This window comes from Ipomoea nil, unplaced genomic scaffold (genome assembly GCF_001879475.1).
Source record: "Ipomoea nil cultivar Tokyo-kokei standard unplaced genomic scaffold, Asagao_1.1 scaffold0465, whole genome shotgun sequence".
NCBI lineage: Eukaryota > Viridiplantae > Streptophyta > Magnoliopsida > Solanales > Convolvulaceae > Ipomoea > Ipomoea nil.
The window spans coordinates 454,514-481,626 of record NW_017616893.1 but is presented as its reverse complement, the minus strand read 5'-3'; the positions used below and the strand labels follow the sequence as shown (position 1 = coordinate 481,626).

General features: G+C 31.3%; 2 protein-coding genes and 1 long non-coding RNA gene across 4 annotated transcripts; all 3 read right to left on the bottom strand.

The window, feature by feature from the left end:
* Nucleotides 1-2,837: 2,837 nt before the first annotated feature.
* Nucleotides 2,838-3,257, bottom strand: LOC109173043 (zinc finger protein 2). The gene has a single exon (XM_019322304.1). The coding sequence runs from the start codon at nucleotides 3,255-3,257 to the stop codon at nucleotides 2,838-2,840; it is 420 nt and encodes a 139-aa protein (XP_019177849.1).
* Nucleotides 3,258-3,262: 5 nt separating this feature from the next.
* On the bottom strand, nucleotides 3,263-14,583 carry LOC109173155. 2 transcript variants are annotated; one of them, XR_002052857.1, is made up of 3 exons: nucleotides 14,368-14,583; nucleotides 3,559-3,641; nucleotides 3,263-3,449 (listed from the first exon to the last, which is right to left on the bottom strand). It is a non-coding gene; the product is annotated as an uncharacterized LOC109173155 (long non-coding RNA). The 2 variants fall into 2 exon arrangements; XR_002052858.1 differs by lacking the exon at nucleotides 14,368-14,583 and adding an exon at nucleotides 4,645-4,687.
* A 9,436-nt stretch (nucleotides 14,584-24,019) lies between these two features.
* LOC109173042 (phosphatidylinositol 4-phosphate 5-kinase 6-like) lies at nucleotides 24,020-27,113 on the bottom strand. Its single transcript, XM_019322303.1, has 7 exons — nucleotides 25,897-27,113; nucleotides 25,378-25,711; nucleotides 25,181-25,297; nucleotides 24,920-25,113; nucleotides 24,718-24,827; nucleotides 24,573-24,636; nucleotides 24,020-24,343 (listed from the first exon to the last, which is right to left on the bottom strand). The coding sequence occupies exons 1-7, from the start codon at nucleotides 27,027-27,029 to the stop codon at nucleotides 24,055-24,057; spliced, it is 2,241 nt and encodes a 746-aa protein (XP_019177848.1). The 5' UTR covers nucleotides 27,030-27,113; the 3' UTR covers nucleotides 24,020-24,054.

Here is a 27,113-nt window from a genome sequence, read left to right as displayed (position 1 = left end):
TCAGAATTTCCTCCCCCTAATCCTTGACAGGGGATTCGTCGTGTAAACCTTTGCAGGTGCGAAGCATTTCCAACGTATCCAAGAACTTATGATCTTGTCCATGCTGATGGACTTCTAACACTCGAGTTTAGTCAAAACAGCCACAGCAGATACGGGATGTTAGAACTGTTCGTTGAAATAGATCGTCTACTTCGTCCAGAGGTACATTTTCAGTTGTGATATTCGATCTCTCTCTCTGGCGTTAATGTGCGTGAGTTTCTGTTCTGCTTCCTTCTGAGCTTGTAATTCTGAAATACTCACGCACATTAAGCACAAATCTCACGCACATTAAACACAATACTCAGGCACATTAAGTACAAAACTCACGCATATTAACATCACGCACATTAAGTACAAATCTCATGCACATTAAGCATAACACTCACGCACATTAAGTGTAAACCTCACGCACATTAATCCACTGCACATCCGCACGGGAAGCAACAAATGCACCTGATCCCTTCCATATATATATATATATATATATATATATATATATATATATATATATATATATATATATATATATATATATATATATATATATATATAGGGGTGATCACATGTGGCCATGTTGTTAGGTGTAGTCATATGGTCAATTATAGGCCATTAGATTAGATAGATCCAACGAATCATATTAATCAAGATTCTTCCAGTATTTTCGTGCACATTCTCCTACCCAGCGAACTGCAACAGTAAACTCGTCATAAAGCACCGGAATAAAGAAAATCACATTGTTGTGTGTTTTATTACACTATTGGTGCATGTTGGCAACACTGTTGGTGTATTATGAAACCCGGCCGTTATAAATGACCATTGTAATTACCATAACACGAGAATACACTATTGGTGTGTTTCACTGTGGTGTGTTTTATTTCGCTATTGGTGCATGTTATCAACACTGTTGGTGTATTCTAGAACCCGCACGCTATAAATGGCCACTGTAATTACCATAACACCCCTACTTACCAAAACACGCGAAAATCATCAGAATTACCACTGCCGTTAGATTAAACTGATTCAACGACACAGATACGACCACACCGCCACACCTAATGACATGACCACATATGAGCGTTCTTCTATATATATATATATATATATATATATATATATATATATATATATATATATATATATATATATAACCCCAAGTATATATACCATTTACATAAAACCCTAATCCCCCAAATTATCAATTCTAATACTAATTTTGTAAATTTGTATGTCTTATCTCAATTTCTCCCTTGCGACGACGAGACTGCGATTCTTGACTGTTGTGTAAGTAAATTCATAAATCTCATTTTTTGGTGACCATTGTCACTAATTTTTTTTCCGAGACACAAAGAGTATTAGGTATATATATATTTTAAAAATTTTAATGGCCTATACTACATATTAAATGAGTTTTTAAACAAACTTTAAACCAATTGTAGTCTCAAACTTGAAGGCCAAAAAATAGTCTGCATCCAGGCCCAAACCTTTGTATTCTATTGCAAATTAAACCCATACCTAATTTTCTAAAGTCTAACTCGTTTTGACCTATTTTCATCCAATAATTATGCCATGGACCTTGATCCATCTTGCAATGTGGACTCGAGTCCAAAATACACAATTTATATATTGAATGTTTAAAATTTACATACGAATGTTCACAATTTGAATTGTGAACATTTAGTATATAAAATTATGAACATTCAGTATGTAAACATTCAGTATATAAATTGTGTATTTTTTGACCTAGGTCCACAAAATAAATTGTCATTTTCATCCCTAAGTAGAGCTCGATCGGTCTCAAGTAACACCAAAATTAAAGGAGGTACGTAATTAATGACAACGGTGGTTATAGAGGATGTAGATATACTCGTAGAAGGAACTACTTTGGTAGAGGAATGTATGTAAGTTAAAATTTTAAAAACTCTATTTAACCCCCTTCCTCTTCTAGACTTTTTCTTCCCTAGTATCAATAGCCTATTGGATAACGTAGGTTGATTTAATTACTTGTGACCCTTTGTTAGCTAAGGTTATAAGACTTCACAAAAAATGTAATCATTTATCTTCACGTAGCGGCTCAAATCGACTCCGTGGATTGGGTAAACCAACTCTGATCCTTTCTAATCCATTGCGTGCGCAATCCTGTTCATTTGGACCGAACTTATTATTCCAACAATAGTTTCAAAATGTAATCGAAAACAAGCAATTTAGCTCCAGAGAAATTTGTATGTACTTGACCTGTACGTTTATCATTAAACTATTCCAAATTCTAAAACACCAAAAAAGCAAAATAATTTTTACTCCTTCACTTTTATTTTTCTCACAAAATGTTGAATTTCCAACCCGACAGAGTATTTAGGATGATGTAAATTACGGTGATTCAATGGTCCAACAGACATAGCCAAATGTCGGTATGCACAAGGAATTTGCCCACTAAACTATTCCAAATTATTCCTTTGCCTACCACATAATGAATGATGTACTAAACCTAAAACGCAATAATAAAGTTAAAAATGCCGCCCTCAACTATGTTTCTCCAGAAGATAAGATCATGAGGACCCATTACATTACAAGGTTCCAAACTTCAATGAAAAGTGAAAGAATTGAAAATTTTGCGTTGGAGAAAAATACAATATTTTAATTTCGTAAACAAACACTTAAAGTTTGCTACAAATAGCCTATAACAATATAATATATATAATATTGTAGCTAACACATATATTATCGATAGATCATGCATGAGAATCGAGATTGAAATGAGATGAAATCTCAAAATTTAATAATTTCAATTCAAGAATGATGGATCAAAGCCTAAGAGACAAGTCAAGTTGAGTAAAATCCTCTTGACCATTATTTTCATTATTTCTAGAAGACCCATAAACCATTCCCCTCATTCCATCATCATCATCATCATCAGTCCCAAGCCTAGCTGCATAGCCAAAAAACGAGGGGCTACTAGGCCCAGTAGCTCCGGCGGCCGGCGGCCGGACTGCTAAGCTCATCTCCCGGCTCTTCTTCGCTAGGGTTCTCTCCAGCTTGTGAGCGTTTTGGTGGCCACCCAGGGCTTGTGAGCTATAGAATTTCCTCCGGCAATAGTTGCACGAGAACACTCGCGGCGGCTCCGCTGGGATCAACGCCGCCGGCGACGGAGAACCCCGCCGCTGCTTCAACTCATTGTTGTTGGATAAACTAAGGTTAAGGGTTGTGTTAGGTTCATAACTCATGGCGAAAGTCTTACTGATGAGGAATTATATATGCTTTAATTTGGGATGGGTTTAATTTCATGGAAATCTAGAAATGAGTGTTAGGAAAATTTTAGAAGATCGAAGTTGAAGAAGAAGTTTAGTTTGCAAGTGAAAAAATGGTGGTGTGTGTTGCATTATATATATGGAGTGGTGATTAAGCTTTACTCTTTCCTGCACCCACAAATAGAAATTAAGTGTAAAAATAAGATAGAGTGAATGAAGAAACATGGAGCTGAGGGCGGGAAGAGAGAGAGAGAGAGAGATAGATAGAGACAAACACCTGCAAATATCAGTAGGAATCAACGGCTTGTCGCCTCCATTAATGGCACCCTTCGAGCCCATTGTCGGTCACAATAATATTTCCTTAGGAACATATACAAGGTATTAGCATTATTCTATTGAGAGAATGATATGATATTATTGCAATTACAATATTTTAACAATCACCTAGCTAGCTTCAATTCTTCACCTAGCTAATACTTTGCAAATTACTAACAATATATATATATATATATATATATATATATATATATATATATATATAACAAATTACTAACAATAAATATATTACTAACAATATATATATATATATATATATATATATATATATATATATATATATATATATATATATATATTGGTTCCTGTGAAAACATGTTTTTCCGTACGGTCAGTGTGGCATACACCAATAGGTATGCATAAATGCACCATACGCTGTTTGAGAATACACATGCAGAATGAAATGTCAAAAAATGCACCACATAAAAAAATGCACCACACATAATGGTGTATTTTCGAACACTGTGTGGTGCATTTATGCATACCTAATGGTGTATGCCGCACTGATCGCACGGAAAGAACTGTTCTCACAGGAACCTGATTATATATATATATATATATATATATATATATATATATATATATATAAATGGATTGTCATTTTTTGTAAATATATATTAGAAATTTTGAACTGCATCATCCAACACTATAAAGTGCATCCAATAATATGTCAAAATAATACATCAAGAAGTTGTACTTTATATATCATTGAGCGCACTTTGTATTATTGTTTAATGCACTTTGTAATTTTACTCATGCATTTTGTAGTGTTAATCAATGCACTTTAGAATTGAGATAATCACTAAAATGTCACTGTTTTTTTTTTTTTTTTTTTTTCATATTTCATTTCTTGTGAATAGTTAATCATTCCTAGATCAACGATCATGATAAATTTGCAATTTTTACTGGACAACCCAACGGTTTTGATTTGATCTCATATGCATACATAGATACATACATACATACATATGTGTGTGTGTAACCTATTACTCTTTAATTCAATATAGTAATTACAAATAGAACTAACCAGCTTGATTTGCGTGAGCGGTCGTGTAGTCTCATTCCTTAAGAGATGTCGGCTCAGTACAGGCGAAAATTAGTCTAAGTATGGTACGAATTTAAATGTGCATGCTATAGTTAAGCTGTTAAGGCATATCAGTACACCTCGTTATCTAACAAAAAAAATTACAACTTGTGTTAATTTTAGTACTATAATTCAACTATTATGCATTTTTTGTTTTGATTATGGAATTCAAAAATCAAAATTGACCAAATTTGATCCTAACTATTATTTATTAAAAAAAATTATGACACATATTTAATAGTCGAGAACAGAATTTGAACTTGATCAAAAATCAAAAGTAAAAAAAAAAAAAAAAAAAAAGGAATTGAATATTACAAATTAAAATTGAAATTTACTCTTATAATTACAACACCAGTGTATATATAAACCAATAATTATGGCTGATTAAATGAATAAAAATATACATATACTTTATAACAACAAATTATTGTAATACTTCTGTATAAAAGGTTTAAAGTTCAAATTACGTTATTGAATTATTTGAATATGGACTAAAATGAGCTCAAAGTTGATGGGATTTGATTAGTGGTGCTTAAAAGTTTAGGGGGCCAATTCAAATGAATATAATGTATTAAATATGACGTCTAATCAAAGGTCCAATCAAACTTTAATTTTAAGTTTAGTCATTCTTTATGACCTAGCTAGGACAAAATAGAAGATGATATATTGCGTGATTTTCCTATTAAAGTACAATGTTGTGTTTAAGATTAAACCACCTTGACTCCACCAAAACACTAATAAAATAATGCACCTTTTTGCCATTTAGTTCCCAAGAGTGTAAGTTATTGGGTGCACCCAGACACTAAGCACATTATGTCATGTGCTATTGTGCCTTACAATGATTTGGTTTGAAAATTGAAACCTCATTAATTAGGGTTTTTCTATTCCTAAGGCATAGGGATAATGTTCCAAGATCCTCCTACTTGACAACAAGCAATCTAACAAGTATTCATTTTGCCCCATAAACAAAGTCTATGTTCATAGTTCTATGATCATCAAGTCAAGCCATGATCATCTATATGTCTTTCAATCATGTAAAGTATTTAATTTGTTCTCTCAAAAGTGAAAATAAATAAAAAACATAAAAAATGTGTGGAAAATGAAAATCATATCGAAAATATGCTGTTATGGATTAATTATATACAATGTTCGTTGTAGAATACACTAGGCAATAGTCGGGCGCCTAGCGTCTAGGCGGCCGAATAATCCGAGTATATTGTCCCTACTTTTTTCACTTAGGGTTGGGAGTTGTTAGACTGTTATAATCCTCGAACTAGTCAACTGCATGTGTTAGATAGTTAGTTGAGTACATGACTGGAAGAATATATATAGAAGATAAGAGGAGTAGCCGAGCAGGCAAAAAAAAAAAAAAAATCACTCGCCTAAATTGAGTGTTAACTTGGCCGAGTTGGGCACCAAGTCAACCAAGTTAGGCGGCGTTCAACTTGGCTGAGTTAGGCGCTTAGTCAGCCAGCCGACTGAAGTCGCCTCGACCTAGGGGCGCCTAGCGCCTAGTTGCCGCCTAGACTGATTTTTACAACACTGATTATATATTGGTTGAGGAAAAAACGTTATGGTTATTCCGTAAAAAAAAGAATACCGTTGTTTGAATATTTATAAATTACAATACTCACTAGAAAAATTAAGGTAAAAATAAATACACTTAAAAATTACTCAGATTTTTTTTTGTCTTTTTTTGTTTGACAAAGAAATACAATTATGTTGAAGTTGGAACCCTTTTTTTTTTTTTTTAGAGTACCACATGATTGAATCTAGAGAACATTCATTGTACCTCTTTTGTTCCGTTGTACCTATCTTGTTTATTATTTATAGGTTAAATCAATTATTCTTTTTTTTTATTATTGTTATTAACATTTTTAAATAATTTTTAATTTATTCTTTTATGTTTATTAATACTTTTAATGTAATTTATAAATATATAAATTTTATATACTAATATTAAATTTATATAAAAAATTAAATTAAAATAATTTTAATAAAATCTTGTTAATTAAATTAGACACATAAAATGGAGTGAGTGAGTACTATGTTAAATTAATTTGGATTGGAATTGGAGTTAGAGATGGAACAAGCTAAGCTACTATGCTTTTTCAAACTTTTATGTCATTCATATTTCTACCCTGACAGGCTGACAACATCCCATAGAAATTACAAAATTGTATGGCCACACACAATTCACCAATTAATTATCATTTCAGGAGAAAGTTCGTACTATCATATGATATTTTGTGATAATTAGTATTTTCACCCGTGCGATGTAAAGAATGGAATTGTTGTAATATATTAAGAATATTTAAATCGATAAAGAGTTAATTTTATCGGAGGTCGCTTATCTTTATTGACAATTTGAAATTTCACCTTAGACTATAGTTATTAATTATTACGATTTATTCTATGTTATAATTCTTACGTTAATATTCTTACTATTATTATTAACACTTAATTACTTTTAAATATTTTTTTAACACTTATATTATTATTATTATATTATTATTATTACTATTATTATTATTAGTTTCTTTTCAAGTTTAGTTAGTATATAATGGCCGTGAGGCACACAATAATAATATAACCATAATTAAATATTCTTGTATTGTATTTCATGAGTCACAATAATAATATAACAATAATTAAATATTCTTCAATTCTAATATTCTTCTAGGATTTATATTACCATCATTAATTATTCCCTAATTTACCATAATTAAATAATTTGACCAATTATAAAGAGAGATTATCAAATAATGCATGAGACAATTTTTTAATTAAAAAATTTAAAAATTCATTAATAAAACATAAGGTTCTCATAGTTTTTTCTTAGAAACTATTTAATAAAGCATTTTTTTTTAGAAATTGGTGGGTCAAACCGCCTACGGCAGTTTACGGTGGATAGATCTAAAAAAAATACGCGATTTCAAAAAAACATTTGTCCAAAACGGACAACCGAGTCAAAAGTTATGCCTTGCTGAACTTTTGACACATCACAACTTTAACCCAGAATTATTGTACGAATGAAAAAATAGAAATCAATATATTTTATTAGGAAGAGAGATTTTTTAGAAATTGGGCGGAAAGTTAAAATTCCAGGATTTTGTTATTATATATAGTATAGATGTACAAAGGGAATTGTATTACACTATTTTAAAATTTTAGAATAGAATTTTAACCCAGAATTATTGTACGAATGGGAAAGTAGAAATCAATATATTTTATTGGGAATAGAGTTTTTTTAGGAATTGGGCGGAAAGTTAAAATTCCAGGATTTTGTTATTATATATAATATAGAATATATATTCTTTAAAAAAAAAACAAATCATTTACAAACTGTACTAATAAGCTCCTTGTTAAGTGTTTCAACTTGATAGTGATTAATAGATAATTTCATCTTTTTCTTTAATTTTAAATACTAATTGAATGTCAACTACTATGTAGTGTGTGATAATACTTCTATTACGATTTCAGTATAAAACATATATAGGTCATGTTTGGTAAAATAGTTAACCTATCAATTTTAATTTGTTTGACCACTATTAGCTGTTTGACTTGGTTAAATAGTCAATAGGAGTGTTTGACTAATTAGTTTTTTTGTAACAACTTATTGTTCCAAAATATTAAAATTCAAAAAGCTACTCAAAGTAATTTTTTTGATCAGTTTTTTTTAAGAAAGTCATTTTGTATGTATTCAGCTATCAGCTAACAACTAATTTACCAAACATCTTTCTACAATCAGTTAATGCTATCAACTAGTCAAACACACTAACTCAATTCGCTAATAGTTATTTACCAAACACTCCTATGATCTTGTAAAGAATTATGAATGATTAAAAAAAAACGTGTTTCTCTATGATAATGGGTTAATTAGTATTGCTCTTTTATTATATAGATACGGAGTACTAAAAAAAATTTAATTGCTAAAGTTTAATATTTATACTGTTAGTTTACAACATGTTAGGCTAGTGAATACTAAAAAAGGAGAAAAACTAAAAAATATTTTATTTTATTTTTTCTGAAGCAGGAGGAGGGGCCAGAAAGCCTAGAAATCTTAGATATGTTGTATGGGGAAAGAGGAGTGATAGTCCATTAAGTTTATTGGTGGGACCCATCAACTTATCTGCATGTATTACACCCACAAAGGGTCTTGCCGTCTACCTAAACATCACAAATTTCTCCAATATTGACGATAGCGCACGCTTTCGGAAAACTTTTTTCTTACAATTTCAAATCCCCACTTATACAAAATTGCTTAATTTTAGTAGCTTTTTTTTTTTTTTTTTCAAAAAAAATATATTATGAGTTTATTTAATTTTTATCATAAATTTATAGGTGACAGTTCATTTTTAATTATTTTTATTAGAACATTCTCATTTGGTTATAGTATTATTGTTACATGACTATTTTTAGTCTCCCATCAACAAAATCGTTGAAATTTCATTAAAATACAAAGATTTTTTTTTTTTTTTTATATACAAAGTAGGTTGAACTGCTATATTTTTTATGTTTATTTTTATTTTTTTAAAAAAATTCACAACTAAAGACTGAAATGCCCTTGTATTTAACGATATTTAAATTATTTTGTTGATAAAGATAAGAAATGGTTATGCCACAATAATACTAGAACCAAGAGTGGATGTTATGATAAAAATGACAAAAAATGAAATTAACTCTTTAATTTATACATACATATTGTTTATTTATTAAAATAATGAATATATAACACGGCAACACGCTGTAATTAATTATCAAATAAACAATCAATAATTCATAATTCATAATATTCCCTAATTTAAGCCTCTAAATACAAATTGCAGAAATAATCTTCTGACTATACATAAAAGTATTTTTACTTTTAATTATTTACTTCAAAATTAATCAGAAATAATTATTATTAGTTTCTTACCACTCTTAAATAAAAATGGTAATAACAAAAAACAATGGGATTTACATTTTTTGTATTGAGAGACTAAAATTAACAAAATAATAATTAAACATGAAGGGGAAAACTAAAAATTAAAATAATAAGTATTTAAAAAAATTATATTAATAGATACTACATCATAAAGAATCATAAGTATTTAAAAAAAAATCAATTAATTGACTGCATAGTAAAAGTTCTACCTCAAAATTTATCAACTCAAAATAAAATACTTCTAAAATTCTGAATTTTGCATTAGATTTGACAAAAAATCAACATCTAATTAAATGTAGTGTGATTTCATCATTTCTCTCTCTCTCTCTCTCTCTGCGTCATTGATTTAATTTATCATATATCTCTTTTTATGGTTTCTGATGATCAATGAATATGAATTAGATATGCTTGCCTTTTGAGATACGTTTTCCAACTTAGTAATAATACTATACATACTCTTACTAGTATTTGCCCCATGCGATGCACGGACAAAAATTTATAAGTATTATTGTAATGTTATGATACAAAGCAGAATTAATTTTATTAAAAATATAATGTAAGTATAGTTATACATTGTAATATTTAAATGTTAAGACAATATATGACAAAATGCATTCATATTGCTAATCTCATTTGCAATAGTGATCTTACAAAGTTAAACGGACAGAGAAAGACCTGAACCACCTCGTGATTTACACACACAAAATAATAATCTTACAAATCTATTAATATGCATTCACACTTAGGCAGGAAAATTTTTTCTCTACTTAATTTTACTTTACCTAACTTTTTTTATAAATAAATTATTAAAAAACTAATCAAAATTACAAACTACTAAAAAATTAGTACGTGTCTATATATATATATATATATATATATATATATATATATATATATGAAAGAGATTGTAGAGTTTATACAACACAAAGATGCAAGATAAAAAATGCGTACAAATTTATAAATTCATGTACAAATTTACAAATTTATAAATTCATATATATATAAAATCAAAATTGATATATAATACTCGTAAAAATTAATTCATGATTACATGAATTTATAAATTTGTACGCATTTTTTATCTTGCATCTTTGTGTTGTATAAACTCAACAATCTCTTTCACACACACACACACACACACATATATATATATATATATATATATATATATATATATATATATATATATATATATATATATATATATATATATATAAAGATAAAGATTTATGATGATTATGAAGTTCCTAAACTCTTGATATTTCATAACTCTCAAATGCACCAAATGGAGGGAAAAATTTGTCACCTTGATTTTGCTATATTATATATAGAGATTTTTTATTTTATTTTTTATTTCATACTTTGATTCATTCAGTAAAAATGTGGACCATAATTTTTAATACATTATTTACTAATATTGTATATTATAAAAAAATGTACCTTTAAAATAACGTACATTTAATATATTAAAAAATATTTATTCATGGTATGGTTAGCAATATAATTTGCCGAAAAAATATTTATTCATGGTATGGTTAGCAATATAATTTGCCGGTACTAGCTAACACCATGACATTCCTAGTTTGGGCGTGTCAAATCAATCATTTTCATGCTACAACAACAATTTCTAAAACAGAAGTTTGCCTATTAAATATTCAATTTTCTTTGAATTATTACTACTCCAACATTATTACAATTGTACATCTCATCTTTGATTTGCCTCTAAAGGGCATTTTATTTGCTCTCTCTTAATTTATTTTCAAATTAAGTATGGGTGTGTTTGGAAACCTCCAAAATAACTTCTGGAATTTTTATTTTTATTTTTATAAAAAGTGAGTCATTTTTTTAAAAAATATTTTCATTTTCCGTATTTGGTTGTATTTTAGAAAATTGTCCTTGTTTATTTGGTTTATTTTTTTAAAAAAAATGAGCAAAAGTATACAATACATTTATATTAAAAAAAATTAACACTGATATGATTTTCGACGAAAACCAAAGATGAGGGCGGAAACCAGATTTCTGATTTCTGCATGTTTCTGATTGTGGGTTTTCATACCCACAGTTGGAGATCTTCTTCGGTGACCGAGGTCTGCTACAGAAAGTAAAAAAAAAAAAATCTAAACTATAAAAAAAAAAAGGAAAAATATGGCAGAGGAAGAAGAAGAAGCCTAGGAGAAGAAGCTGCGTGTTTGAAAAATGACTTTTCTCCAAAAAGAGGGGAAGTTGTTTTCTAGAAAAATAAATGTATTTTTTCCTTTGATTAGAAATCATTTTTCATGACTTTAATTTTTCAATCTTTGTCAAATACTGAAAATTCAGAAAATGTTTTTCAGAAATATAATTATTTTTCGAGTTTCCAAACACACTCTAAGTGACGAAAACTGTCAAACTAAATTAATTTCTATTATTAATTTTGGTGTTGAGTATACTGTGTAAATCCGACCATATAGTACATTTTTTTTTAAATTTCATTAAATATATTAGAAATACCTTTTGTATAAAATCTTTTTGAACAAATAATGTAGTTTATGACAATTAAATGATGGGCTTCATCTCAAAAAAATGTTTAAACTAATCTTTGCTTGGAGTCTGAATTTGGCTTTAATACTAAATTAAATAATGTTTTCTTCCAAACTAAAAAATTTAAATTCTACATTTATTATTTTTATATATTATGTTCAACAATCACAAGTGTTACATTTCTCATATTTATTTCTATTCATGAATTAATCAACCTCATTAGATATTAATTAAATAAAATCATATCAAATAAGCTTATTTTAGAGCTTAGCCACTTATAGCTTATTTTAAACTACAAATAAACTATAAACTCTGTTTGGTAAATATGGACTTAAAATAATAGCTTACTTTGAAACGATGTGAATTTGTAACTTTATTATTATTTTTTGTATCGTTATTAATTTACAAAAAAAATAAAAAATGACACCATTTACTTTTCATTAATCAAAACCTTAATATATTAGTTTATCCTTTTGTCTTTTTACACTTATAAGTTAATTTAACTATTAAATTCACAAAATATTTTAATTTCAATTAGTTAGCTTATTAGCTACTTATTTTTCAGTTTTAATTTTTGTTAAACTTTTCAGCTATGGCCAAACAAAGCCGATATATTAAGTTTAAAACTAATATAATTACCCTATACTAGACCGCACTACTCAATAAGATGACAGTAATCTAACAAGCACATGAGATTGTTGAGCCTATAATATATATACATAAATATATATGCAGTCCAATTATCAACTTAGACTTTTAGTTGATATAGAACATATACTTTAATTTGGTATTAAAACCAACATCATGTAAAATATCATGAATTTGAAGTAATCAGTCCGAACATGTTGAACCTATAATATATACACTTAAATGTGCAGTTCAATTATTAGTTTAAACTTTTAGTTGAGAGGTGTCGTACACTATCAGTACAAGCTAAATCAATCCTACCCTATGCTCCTCTATTTAAAAAGTAAAAATAAATAATAAAAAATGTAATATATAAATAATTGGCACTAAGAAAATCATGGGCCTTACTGGAAGGATTAATTAATAAATTGTTGACTGCCGGCTATAATTGTGGTGACTCTGATGTTATTTTGTCTCTTAATAAAGGACACAACATAATCAAGCAAATGGGAATATATATATACAGTGATGTTGGGATATACAATCGGTCTTGAGATTCCAAGGCAACAACATTAATTCCCTTTAATAATTTGTATATAGCCCATACCATGAAACAAAACCCCCTACATGTGTTTCTTTGTAGTTTGACATAACATATATACATGCCCACTCCACATGTCTTTTTATTAACACAAATTTATTAACTTCAAATCTCGTTTATATTTTAATTATGAAAACTTTTATCTGATCGAGTCGTATTTATTTATTTTTAAAGTTTTTTTTAAAACAAAGATTGTTTTGTGACAATATGATTAAAATAGTTAGTTGTTCAAATAGGCACGTATATTCGAGCAAATCACAAATTATTATTTGTTATTTGTCTTAAGTAACAACTATATATAGTATTCATTTTTTGAGTGCTACTACTCCGTTATTTGTTCATAAATACTTTCTCAATCTATTGAAATACAAAAAGTGAGTACTGCCTCTACTGAGACTTGAACCCACAACTTCTCATATGAAGTGCAATTTTGGTGCTAAGTTACTAGACTACAAGATATTGGCATATATAGTATTCATATTTGTTAATGATACACCGTTTTCCAAACATTATATATATATATATATATATATATATATATATATATATATATATATATATCAGTGTTGTAAAAGTTGTCCTAGGCGCCCCTAGTTCGGGGCAATTTCAGCCCTAGGCGGTTTTTAATCGGCTGGCCGACTAGGCGCTCTAGGCACTGAGTTGGGTGTCTAACTCGGCCAAGTCAACGCCTAACTCAGTCGAATAGTTTTTTTTTTGCCTGCTCGGCTGCTCCTCTTCTATTTCCAACCATATACTAAACTAATCATGTAACATATGTTGTTGACTGTTTTGGAAATTATAACAGTGTAACAACTCATAGCCCTGAGTGGAAAAAGTGGAGAAGATATACTCATATTACTCGGCTGCCTAGGTGACGCGTAGGCGTTGCTTAGGCGCCCCTAGCGCCTAACGCCTTTTGCAACATTGATATATATATATAAAGCAGATCAGAAAATATAAATGAGAGAGAGAGAGAGAGAAGGGGACTCACATGGGAAAATGGGAGTTTTAGGTGAGAGCAGTGAATGAATTGTGGAGGCTGTGGTTTGGCATACAGAGAAATGGGAATTCCTATGAAAGAAGTGATGAAGGTAGGAATAGTGTAGTGGACATGTTTGTGGTTTGTCGGATTTTATATTCCAAATATACAATATGGGGTTGAGGGTTGATGAGAATGGAAGGCTGAAGATCAGAGCCATAGATCTTATTAGCTTCTTTATTTTATACATATACACACATATACTTATCAATTCTATTTATTATTTATCAATTAAATTATTATTATTTTCTCTTTACTTTTTTTATTGGTTATATGTTCAATATTTATGTCAACCTGAACTGGGATGAGATCCGATCTTGCGACCTTTCTTATAAAAAGGAAGAGTAGTGATGTCATCATATCACAACGTGTTTAGCAAAACGTTATTTAATAATCTAAATTTTAGTTTAATTTGTAAATATATAAAATGAATCATGTGTAAAAATGTCAATTCTAATATATTTAGTTATACATGAAATGTAATAATGTTTAAATCATATATGTTATAAAAATATTAAAATTAAATTGTGGAGCAGTTTAACTTTATTAATGTTATCCACATAGACACACTTAACTAATAATTTGCCTAATATATCGTGCACCAGGGTGCACAATGCATTGCGCGCCACGCCCTGTCCAAAACGACGTCGTTTTGTTAAGTTGTGTGGAGAGTTGACGCGATGGAGTTTATGTGTATTCTATTATATAATTATGTACATTATATTATACAATTATGTACATTCTATTATACAATTATGTACATTCGAAACAGAGACTTTTTTTTTTAGGAATTAAGAGTTTATGTGTATTATGTTAAGAGTTTATGTGTATTATGTATTATGTTAGATTATGTGTATTATCCTTCAAAAAATGATTATGTGTATTATGTTACGGATTTATGTACATTCAAAACATGAGATTTTTTTAGAAGTTAACAGCAGACACGGGAAACAGAATTTTCAAAAAAAAAAAAAAAAAAAAAAAAAGAGGTACAAAACGACGTCGTTTTGAGCCAGGGCGCACAATGCATTGTGCGCCCTGGTACACGATATAATTTGGAATGATACAAGTTTGGTATAAATTTTATGGTTATTTACAAAATTTTCATATATATACATACATATATATATATATATATATATATATATATATATATATATATATATATATCACAATCAACTTGGCCACCCCCATATATATATACTTATTTTCTCTTGAGATTTTAATGGCTTTAAGAAGATTGAATGTGGGTGTAAGAAGATAAAACCTAATCTCTGATCTTCAAGTGTGAAATGTGTGCCAGTGAAGTTTGTGATGTTGAAACTCATCTTTGTACTTTGGTTTCATGTGCTTCTTTTTGAGTGATGTGGTGCAGTGGGCATGTGGTTAAAAGGGGGGTCACCCTTTGAACTCACTTTTGGACACAGCACTGATGATTTTATAATTCTCTTCTAACTTTTTCAGTTTGGACCCATATGCAACATTGAATTTTGCTTAGGCTTTATAGATAGGTCACAAAATTTAAAAGCACTATGTTATTCTAGGTATTATAGATATCATGAATCGTTATCAATATGAGTCATGGCCAATCTTACTATTGAATGGTCATCATTTAGTTTTCGAGGAGTATTTTGCATACATACAATTATGAATGATCAAAGGTTTAAATTTGTACTACGTACATATTTAACATTGTCCTTACTCCCTACACCTTAACTTTTAATTACGAGTTTGTATAATAAGCAAGGTACCAATCGGTACCATAATTATTATTAGAGTTAATACCCAAAATAGTCCCTCGACTATGTCGTAATTACCGATTTGGTCCTCGACTATCATTCTTACCCAATTAAGTCCTCAACTATACAATTTTTACCCAATTTAGTCCTTTGTCAATTTGACTGTTTGTTGACTGTCAAAAGTGGAAATAAAGTTGTAATTTTACAAGTTTTCTCCTTCCTCCTCATTTAGCAGCGCCAAACCATGTAGCAATAAGCTCCGGTTGAGTTCTAAACCTGTTAGTATCGAAGTAGTGGTTATGCATCGGATAGCCCATGAATTTGATTTTCAACGATTTTTTGACGATCGAAATATGATCGGAGTGTATTGCTGCATGGTTTGGCGCTGCTAAATGGTGAGGAAGGAGAAATATTGTAAAATTATAATTTTATCCCGACTTTTGACAGTCAACAAACAGTCAAATTAATACAGAGGACTAAATTGGGTAAGAATTGTATAGTTGAGGACTTAATTGAATAAAAGTTACATAGTTGAGGACTTAATTGGGTAAGAATGGTAGTTGAGGACCAAATTGGTAATTATGGCATAGTCGAGGGACCATTTTGGGTATTAACTCTTATTATTATTATTATTATTATTATTATTATTATTATTATTATTTTTTTTTTTTTTTTTTTTTTTTTTTTTTGGTTTGTGATGCATCCAAGCTTGTGGGTGTGTCTATTTCTGGACTCATTGCCGTCCTAAATAAGCTCGTTCACATAATTGTACAAAGTTGCACACAAAATTGTGCGTTGTTGCACACACAAGTATACCTTGTTGCACACAGCAGCGTTAAGAATTGCACATAAAATTATACAGTATTGCACAAAATAGTGTGTACTGTTGCACAATTGGATATACACTGTTGCACATAGTAGTGTACATAGTTGCGTAGAGAAGTGCACACTGTTGCACACAGTAATGTACATAGTTGCATAGAGAAGTGTATGTAATTACACATATACACACTTTTACACATGAAAGAACTACCTGCTTCTTATATTACGTCATTAAAAAAAAATATATATATATATATATATATATATATATATATATATATATATATATATATATATATATATATATATATATATATCTTAGAAATTTAAAAAAAAAAAACACAAAACCTTGCAGAACTTTACTAAAGGTTGTACATAACATGGTAGCTTTTTGTCCCTTTTTATTTTTTATTTTTAATTATTATTTTATTAATAATGTGTTTGTATTATATTATTATTGTTAAAAGTGAGTTGAAATTGGTGAAATATAAATAAAATAGTAAATGAATTGAAAATATAATGATATCATTTTATTTTTTATGTTTTTTTTTTCTTAAAATATTTACGTCGGATATTTCTTTTTATGTAATAGAATTGTAATTTCTTTAATTTGAAGGATTTCAATGTATTCTTGTTTGTAGTTTTTTAATTTTAATGATTTCAATTAATTCGAATAATATTATTATTATTATTTTTAATTTAAATATTTGAATGTAATATTATATATATATATATATATATATATATATATATATATATATATATATATATATATATATATATATATATATATATATATATATATCAAGAATAATTATGAAGGGAAAATCATATTTATTGAGAAAATAGAATAATTTTTTAACTTGTTGTGAAAATGTGATCCACTTTTAAAAGTGAGTTAAAATTGTAAGAATGTAGAAAAAATATTGAGAGAATTAAAAAGTTGATAAAATAAAAATAGGGTTCACTTTTGATTATGAGAGAGTATTGCATGGATAAGATTAACCTTACACCCATCTCTCATTTTCACGAAGGAAAATACTTCTTATTCCTAAATTTTCTATTCCATATTTTAATTTTTTTTTTCATGAGGTAACTTTCATTATAAATTGACTAAGCCTACTAATAATTAAAAAAGAAATTTAATTAATAATCAAACCACTCAGATGATATCAAGTTAAGAGGAAAAGGATGTAGGTGATATAAAAGAAAGGTATGTTGCATTACTTTTTTTAACAAATTGAGAAGTATAATTTTTTTTTTTGGGAAAAAAAAAATGAGAAATATAACTATGTACAACACATGGCCTACTAATGTAGGATATATTATATCGGACCATTCCCCTCATATATAGATGTAATTTGATTGATTGAAAATGTTGGTTGACCTTGTTATAGTGCAATGCATTAAAAAAAAAAGTATTTTTCTCATTTGATCTACCCTATACCCTCTATATATATATATATATATATATATATATATATATATATATATATATATATATATATATATATATATAGGGTATAGGGTAGGATCAAATGAGAATAGCGACATCCCGTAAAAAATAGAGCTGATCTCAGCTACTATCAAAATTTATTAAAGGTTTAAAATTTTAATTAAAAAAATACGGGACCAGTTTTATAATTATTACAAACTTTCAACTTTACAATATTGATAAAGTAATTCCACTCTTTTTCTCATTATTTTTAAGCAACACTCAACCGACAACCGTTGATCTATTTAAATGGAGGAATCAGACCAATTCTCACTTTTTACATGGAGCATGTTCTCACTTGAACCATCCATTATATGTAAGATTTGGATATAATAAAAACACTACTGAATGAGAGAACTAAGAACTGCTCAGAGCCATCGATGTAGGAAGATTTATCGGCTTTAAGGCAATAAAAGAGAAAAAAAATATGGTGACATTTGCGCAAATAGTACGTACAAGTACATGTTGCCAACTTGCCACTGCTATGCAAGAAGTAGGAGCGTCAAGTGCCAGTATGGATGGTGATGATGATTTAGGGGATAACACTACTGCATATATCGTTACATATTTGACAGTTATTTTAATTAAATTTTATATTCCGCATGACTACGTAAACACTTCAATGATGATGTACTTTTGTTATTCTTATCTAGCTAGTATTTATTTATTTATGTATTTTCAGTGAAATTAGTGTATTGTATTATGTGTTGAATACATGTACTAATGTTAACTAGTATTGTATTATTACAATTATTGTTATCATTATTAAATTAATTAATATTTTATAAGAAATAAATTTATAATAGATTTTTATTCATTAATTAAAAATTAAACCAATAAGAAAAAGAAAGTTTTATGATTTCCAACCACATAGATTTTTTTATTTTTTATTTCCAAATTTCAACCAAACATTAAAAAAAAAAAATTACAGATAAGTTATTTTCTTAGAAATTATTTTTCGAAAAAATATTCTTTGAGTTTCCAAAGGTACACTAAAGTATGGAAAAATGAATGGTTACATTCTTTTTTTCCTTTGTAGTGAGGACAAATCAAAGGTTGAAATGAGAACGCCTGTTAACATATGAACATGTATACAATTGTGCACCGTTGATCTTGTTTAATTTTGTGTTTTATAATGATTTTGACCTGGTAAATATACATCATTGCATTACTGTACCACATTGCTGCACTACTGCACAACTGTATTTATTGCACCACTGCATCACTCCTCAGATCTCGACCGCTACGGTGCATAGGAGTTCACAGGTTCACACCCAAGCAGTGGTTCTCACCTTAACCGAACCATATATATATATATATATATATATATATATATATATATATATATATATATATATATATATATATATATAATTAAGTTACAGTGTGGGTGCATGTTGTACAGTGAGTAATGTGCGTGAGTTTTGTACTTAAGGTGCGTGAGTTTTGTATTTAAGGTGCGTGGGTTACTTAATGTGAGTAGTTGTTGAAACTTAAGGTGCATGAGTTTTGTGCTTAAGGTGCGTGAGTTTTGTACTTAAGGTGTGTGAGTCTTGTGCTAGTTTAAGGTGCGTGAGTCTTGTGCTTAAGGTGCGTGAGTTTGTGCTTAATGTGAGTAGTTGTTGAAACTTAAGATGCGTGTGTTTTTGTGCTTAAGGTGCGTGAGTTTTATGCTTAAGGTGCGTGAGGGTTGTGCTTAAGATGCGTGAGTTTTGTGCTTAAGGTGCGTGTGTTTGTGTTCTGAAGGTATTTTGTTTTTGTGCTTAATGTGCGTGTATTGTGTACTTAAAGTGCATCAATTTAATGCTTAATGTGAGTCCAACCGCACGGGAAACCCCTCCCGCACCTAATCCCTTCCCTATATATATATATATATATATATATATATATATATATATATATATATATATATATATATATATATATATATATATATATATATATATATATATATATATATATATATATAATTAGGTTCAAATGCGAATGGTGCGCCTAGGTGCGGAAGTGCAGTGAGAGAGAGCCATTGATCTTGCCTAAATCAACGTTCAGGATTAACAATGATAAAAAAAAACGGTGGCAATTTGGTCTTTTTGCATCTAGGTCAAATTTAAGATGCGTGGTTTTTGCGTGCTTAACGTGCATGGTTTTTGTGTTGTGTGCTTAAGGTGCGTCAGTTGTTGAAAACTTAAGTGCGCCAGTCTAAAGCTTTAGGTGCGTGGTTTTCCTTCTTAGGGTGCGTGGTTTGTGTGCTTAAGGTGTGTTAGTTGTTGAAACTTAAGGTGTGTCGGCCTAAAACTTTAGGTGTGTGGTTTTCCTTCTTAAGGTGCGTAGTTTTCTTTCTTAAGGTGTGTGGTTTGTGTGCTTAAGGTGAAACTTAAGGTGCGTTGGCCTAAAGCTTTACGTGCGTGGTTTTCCTTCTTAAGGTGCGTCGGTCTAAAGCTTTAGGTGCGTCGTTTTCCTTCAAAAAGGTGCATTGTTTTCCTTCTTAAGGTGCTTTATTTTCCTTCTTAAGGTGAATTGTTTTTCTTTTAATGTGCGCCATTTTTACAGTTTTTTTTTTCATTCAACATTACAGTGGATTTTTCACTTTTGGTTCCCATGTTCAAAATGATCTAATTCAAAACAAAAAAAAAAAAAAAACATGATAGCAATATATATAATAATAATAAATAGTGGAGTTGTTATATTTTGGAGTAAACATGAAGAAGATGGATGCATTTGAGGACGGACGTTTTTTTTTTTTTTTTAATTATAAATTTTCATTAATTTGAGCCGTTGAATTAGATTTGATCAACGGTTAAGAGTAGTATATATATATATATATATATATATATATATATATATATATATATATATATATATATATATATATATATATATATATAGGGGGTTAGGTTCAGGTGCAAAGAAGGCCGCAAGTGAAACGTGCAGTTGAATCTCGGTCATTGATCAACTCATCTTTAAAAAAAATCGCCACATATGAACCACACCAATGTGTTCTGGAAGGCATAACAATGTGCACTGGAAGATAAAAATGTGCACTGTAAAGCACAAAAATATGCAACAACTATTGAAAAGACTAAATTTAACACATGATCTTCAACACAAATCATAAAAGATCACAATAATCAACTAAAAGGTTGAATGCACAACAATGTGCACTGTAAGGCACAACAATGTTATCTGTAAGAATGAACAATGTGCACTGGAATTCTATAAAGGCAAAAATGTGCATGGTAATGTTTAAAGGTTGAAGGCACAACAATGTGCACTGTAAGGCACAACAATATGCCCGGGAAGAAAGGACAATGTGCACTGGAACTCTGAAAATGTAAAAATGTGCATGGTAAGGTTTAAAGGTTGAAGGCATAACACTGTGCACTGTAAGACACAACAATGTTCTCTGGAAGAAGGGATAATGTGCACTGAAACTTTGGAAAGACAAAAATGTGCGTGGTAAGGTAGAAAATATGAAATAATTATTTAAAGAACTAAATTTAATGCATGATCTTCAACACAAATCATAAACGATCATATAACACCTACGAACTTAAAGGTTCTATTGATTATATTATAATATATATATATTTTTTTGTAATATATAAATTAATTATTTGGCTAAAGAACAAAAAATTAAAGAATCAAAAAATAAGTATGAGGATAAGATGATTGTTTAAATTCTTATAGCTAACATCAAATCATGCACTCCGTAAGTCCTATCTATCATTACAATTAATTAACTGCAATGAAGCTCTCTTGTGTCTGAATTATTGGCCTGGAAAAGAAATGATTACTGTAAATGGTAAGCACTAGTGGTTGCCTTCTGCTTCTTCAATTTCCTTTCTTGTTTGATTAAGTGGCATCATTTGATGAGTTTTTATATGTGATTAGGAAAGAGAATATGAGAGGGGAGAGAAAAGAAAAAAATAAAACAAAGATGATTTAAAAAAAAAAAAATTGTTACAGCGCCGGTAACGCAACCCAGACGGCATGCGCCCGCTGAGCGCAATTGTGACAGCCACACGAGGCGGATCGGTTGGCTGGTTTTTGTAGTGGGTCCCACATTTCTGCAAAAAAAAAAAGGCAATTTATATTGTGCACTAGGGCGCACATTGCATTGTGAGCCCTGATGCAAAACGACGTCGTTTCATATTTTTATTTTTATTTTTTAGAAATTTTGCTTTTTTTATTTTTTATTTTTTTTATTTTTTATTTTTAAAATCTCATGTTAAAAAATGTAAATAATTTTATACTAGAATACACATAATTGTATGTACATAATTGTATAACAAAATACACATACTTTTTTTTAAAAAGATAATACATATAATCTAACATAATACATAATACACATAAACTTTTAACATAATACACATAAACTTTTAACATAATACACATAAATTTCCTGTTTCGGATGTACATAATTGTATTAAAAAAATGTACATAATTGTATAAACAAATACATATAATTGTATAAACAAATACACATAATCACGTCAACTCCCTACATAATTTACCTAAACGACGTCGTTTTGGGAGGCGCAGGGCGCACAGTGCTGTGTGCGCCGTGGTGCAGGGTACAACGATTGAAAAAAAAAAATCCTCTTCCTTGCAGGAGGACTTTCTTCCCTCTCTTTCCTCTATGTTAGCCATTTTACTCTCAAAAACGTGAAAGATCTACTAATATAGATGCTCTTAATTTTCGAACTCAACCTTTGATTTTTAGATCTAAAAAACCCCATTTTGACCCCAACTTTGACCACATTTGCCTACTCTCCTATTCCTAATTTACAAACCAATTCCATATCATTTGCGAGAAAAATCTATAACCATCACCTATACCTAAATGTCTACTCTTCAAGATCCCTTAGGTTGGGGTTCAACCTTTTGGAAGAATGTCTACTCTTCAAGATCATAAAAAGATAAGTCAGTCTAAATTGTTCATATCTGATAAGTTAAAATCAAGAAAACTAATAGACAGCTCTCATTAAAAATCTTCAACATTCAGACACAAGAATCAGGGCGAATATCAGGGATGAGTTTCTGGACTATGTTTTGGTGGTTGAAGTTTGTTTGAAGCTTTGAGTGCGTTTCATTCGGAAATGAATCATAGTTTAAGGGAAATGAGTGTGCTTAGAGGAGTATATTAGTAACAAAAAAGTTAAATAGTATGGTCTGCAGAATTCTAATCCCTCTTGGAGACAAAGGCTGCCAAATGCCAATTAACAACAATGTTCCCCTGATACATTACAGTTGTGTGTGTTCCTGTCATACATTTTCTTCTATACAATACAATTGTCACCCCCACCCCCCCCCCCCATATTTGTAATTTGTGTGTATTCCTACCACATTCAACCCGAAAATCAAGAAAGAAAGAAGAAGAAACTCTCGGGAGCACAGCTCAATTAGTTAATCAATCAAAAAAAAAAAAAAAAAAAGTTAATAGCTCAGCTCCGCTCTGTCTTGTCAGCTTAGCTTCAAGTACAAAGATGATCTTTCCTATATATAAAGCAGGGAGGGTGTTATTTTTGTCGTCTTCGTCGTCTATACAGGCATTATATTCAATCTGATCTCCATTATCTAACTGTCCTCTCCAAAGGCTTTGAATACATAATCGCGAAACCGCCTCGAGTATGCCTTTGGATCCACGGCTGATATCGAATTCGAATCGTGCTGGAAAGACTTGTAGGCATGCTCAAGCTTCTTGGTAATGTCATAGTCCTGAAGAATGTCTATGATCCCAAAGAACAACACTACATCATAGTACTCCCCTGTTGGCTCTCCTACTAGCTGTGGCTCTGGATCATATCTCCTTTCTGTTCTTTCCACTCTTGCAGGCATGCATATTCCCAGTTTCATATCCCCCGAGCTGCAACAAAACAATCACAAATAAAACATCGTCCTCGTGATTAACACTGCCGGAAATTATAGAATTTCCGACCACTTAAAATTCCTTGTTCCGACCACTTTTGGTATCTGGAAAAACCTTTGTCGCTATTTCCGACCACTTTTTGCTTTCAACTTGATTTGTGGTCGGAAATTCCATAATTTCCAGCAGTGTAAATTCGGATCAGATTCAATCATTATAACAAACGTACCATGGCAAATGATCCATATCTGCTTGAGAGGAATCGGGTTCTGAGCCTTCACCATTCTCCACAACTGTGAGGAAGTAGTGGTATATATTCATCAGTTTCTGGATTGTACAGAAAATGGGGTTAGTACTTAGTACTTAGTACTAACCTGTATGGTCTGCACTAGCATTACCCAATTCTCGAAAATGAATGCCAACCAGAAGGCTGTAGTCCATTATTCGTTCCTGCTCGAGCAGCTCGCAGTCCCTATCTACTTGCCTGCAGATCGAAGAAACTGGTAGACGTTAATGTCTCACGAGGCAAAGACGAAAAACAAGTTAGGGACTTGATGACATTTATGCACTACATACTTTCGAAACTCTTCAAACCATTCCTTCTGCAATCGAAATATGTAGTTAAGGTCAAGGTCTTTGAGAGTTGTAGTTCCATCAATCTCTGATTCCGGCTTATCTGTCAAGCGCCCAAAGGTTGAGCCTTTCAAGTCGAATCGTCTGTGAATTGTATACCCGGTACAGAAGAGATTCCCCATGATCATAAAGCGCACCTGAATAATGGTTAAGCTTAAATATATATGGTATGGTGAAATGAATTAAGATTTTATTTATGTATACCTTTTTTTGTGCTGTTCCTGTTAGCCTGACACAGTGTAAGCCAAAGTACTTGGTCACGAGGGTGTTGTCGTATGCGCGGACATGATTGAAATAGGGATTCAGCATCCTCAAAAGCACCTAATAATATAAGCTTGGAGAATGAAGTTGAGTTGTGTGAGGCATATATATATCGCGAAGAATGTGACTAGAGATCTTACCTTTACCTCTGCCTTCTTCATTGTTTTTATCATGTAACGGTCGTCGTTCGTGAGGTAGAAGAAGCTACCACTCTTCCCGGGAGACGAGAGCTCCCGGAGGGCCTCGTTTCCACAAATGGACAGCATGTAATCTGCTGAATCCACATTGAACAGCAGCCTCAATGCCCTGAAAACTTTGGGGCAATAGTCCTTCCATTTGAATTCGCAGGATTGGTGAGGGGGAGTGCTTTTTGATCCCTCTGGTGGGAACCTTGTCCAGAATTTGTCCTTTGGATCAAATGCTGAGGCTTTTAGATCTAATGATGGAGATGGACCAGGCCTCCCAACAGCATGTCTGCATTAATATAATGATACAATTAAGAAAGGTCATAGGATCGAGTGCTTGACTCTTTGTGCTTCAGTAAAACAGATACTACATTGTAACAGAGTCAGTAGTGGCAGTATTGACTCTTTGTGCTTCAGTAGAACAGATACTGCATTGTAACAGAGTCAGTAGTAATTGAAACGGGGCATCATTACCTGATGCCTAACTGCAAATTGAGCATGAGTTCATAATTCTTATGGCCTTTGCAGATAACCTCTCCTTGCTTCTTTGCAAGAGTCTTGGGAATCCTAATAGGGCTCCCTCTTGGTGGAAAACCGGGTTCTTCGTGGCAGGTGGAGGTGGTGGTATCGTCGGATGCGCAAGAACTTCTACTAGCCCCACTCCCATCTGAGAATTGAGAACGGCTGAAATTCCTGTCTAGTCTCACGTAGTCGACAGACATTCGTTTGGGGCGAATGCCGTGGTAGAGTTTCTCTTTAGTCTTTGCAGATCTCCAGACAGCCAGTTTCTTCTGGGAAGGGAGGATCAAGACTTTGTCAGCTGGGCAAACTTTGCAGTCCTTTAAATCCACATTGAATACATGTTGGGGATCCCAGTCAAGAAGTGTGCACTCAGTTACTGATGTTTCTGAAGGGTAATGGTTCCCATTTTGTTCTTTAGGGTCTTTGTTCCAATTCCCTACATAGTAACTCCCATCTGCCCATCTTAATGTCCCATTCCCTTTAGGGACACTATCTTCCCAATGTCCTTGGTATACATTCCCATTTGTCCAAACCATTTTCCCTTCCCCACAAATAGCCCCACCTTTCCACTCCCCAACATAGTAAGTCCCATTGCTCCATGTATACATCCCTTGTCCCTCCTCCAATCCCTTGAACCATTCCCCGTCATAGCAATCGCCATTGGCAAACTCCTGAACCCCGCGCCCCTGCTTCACGTTCATCACCCATTTCCCTCTATAGGTGTCCCCGTTGGGGCCGATGTACGTCCCTTCCCCGTCCATGAACCCGCCCTTGAAATTTCCCTCGTAGGTCGCCCCCGAGGGCCATCGAAACGAGCCCTTCCCCATCGACTTCCCCCGGCTCCACTCCCCCACGTACATGCACCCGTCGGTCCACCAGTACTTGCCGTGGCCGTGGGGGAAGTTGCCCGCCCAATACCCCGTGTAGTAATCGCCATTGGAGAGGAATCTCTCTGCTTCGTGAACTTCTCCCACCGGGGGGTTCTGCTCCTCATCCTCCGTATCCTCCATTTCGTCTCCCCCGGATCCGCCCGTCCCGAATATGGTGTTGGCTCGTTTCTTCGCCACCGCCTGTATTTTCCTCATGATGATGATCGATGACGACGACACAGATAGATAGATAGATTATCCTTTCGTAATTTCGATTCATCAATACCTGCATATTTCCAT

Coding starts and splice junctions, on each gene's coding strand:
- LOC109173043 (XM_019322304.1), bottom strand. CDS start 3,257: ATGAGTTATGAACCTAACACAACCCTTAACCTTAGTTTATCCAACAAC.
- LOC109173042 (XM_019322303.1), bottom strand. CDS start 27,029: ATGAGGAAAATACAGGCGGTGGCGAAGAAACGAGCCAACACCATATTC. Junction 25,114..25,180: donor CAGGAACAGCACAAAAAAAG/GTATACATAAAT, acceptor ACCATTATTCAG/GTGCGCTTTATGATCATGGG. Junction 24,637..24,717: donor TGCTAGTGCAGACCATACAG/GTTAGTACTAAG, acceptor ACTTCCTCACAG/TTGTGGAGAATGGTGAAGGC.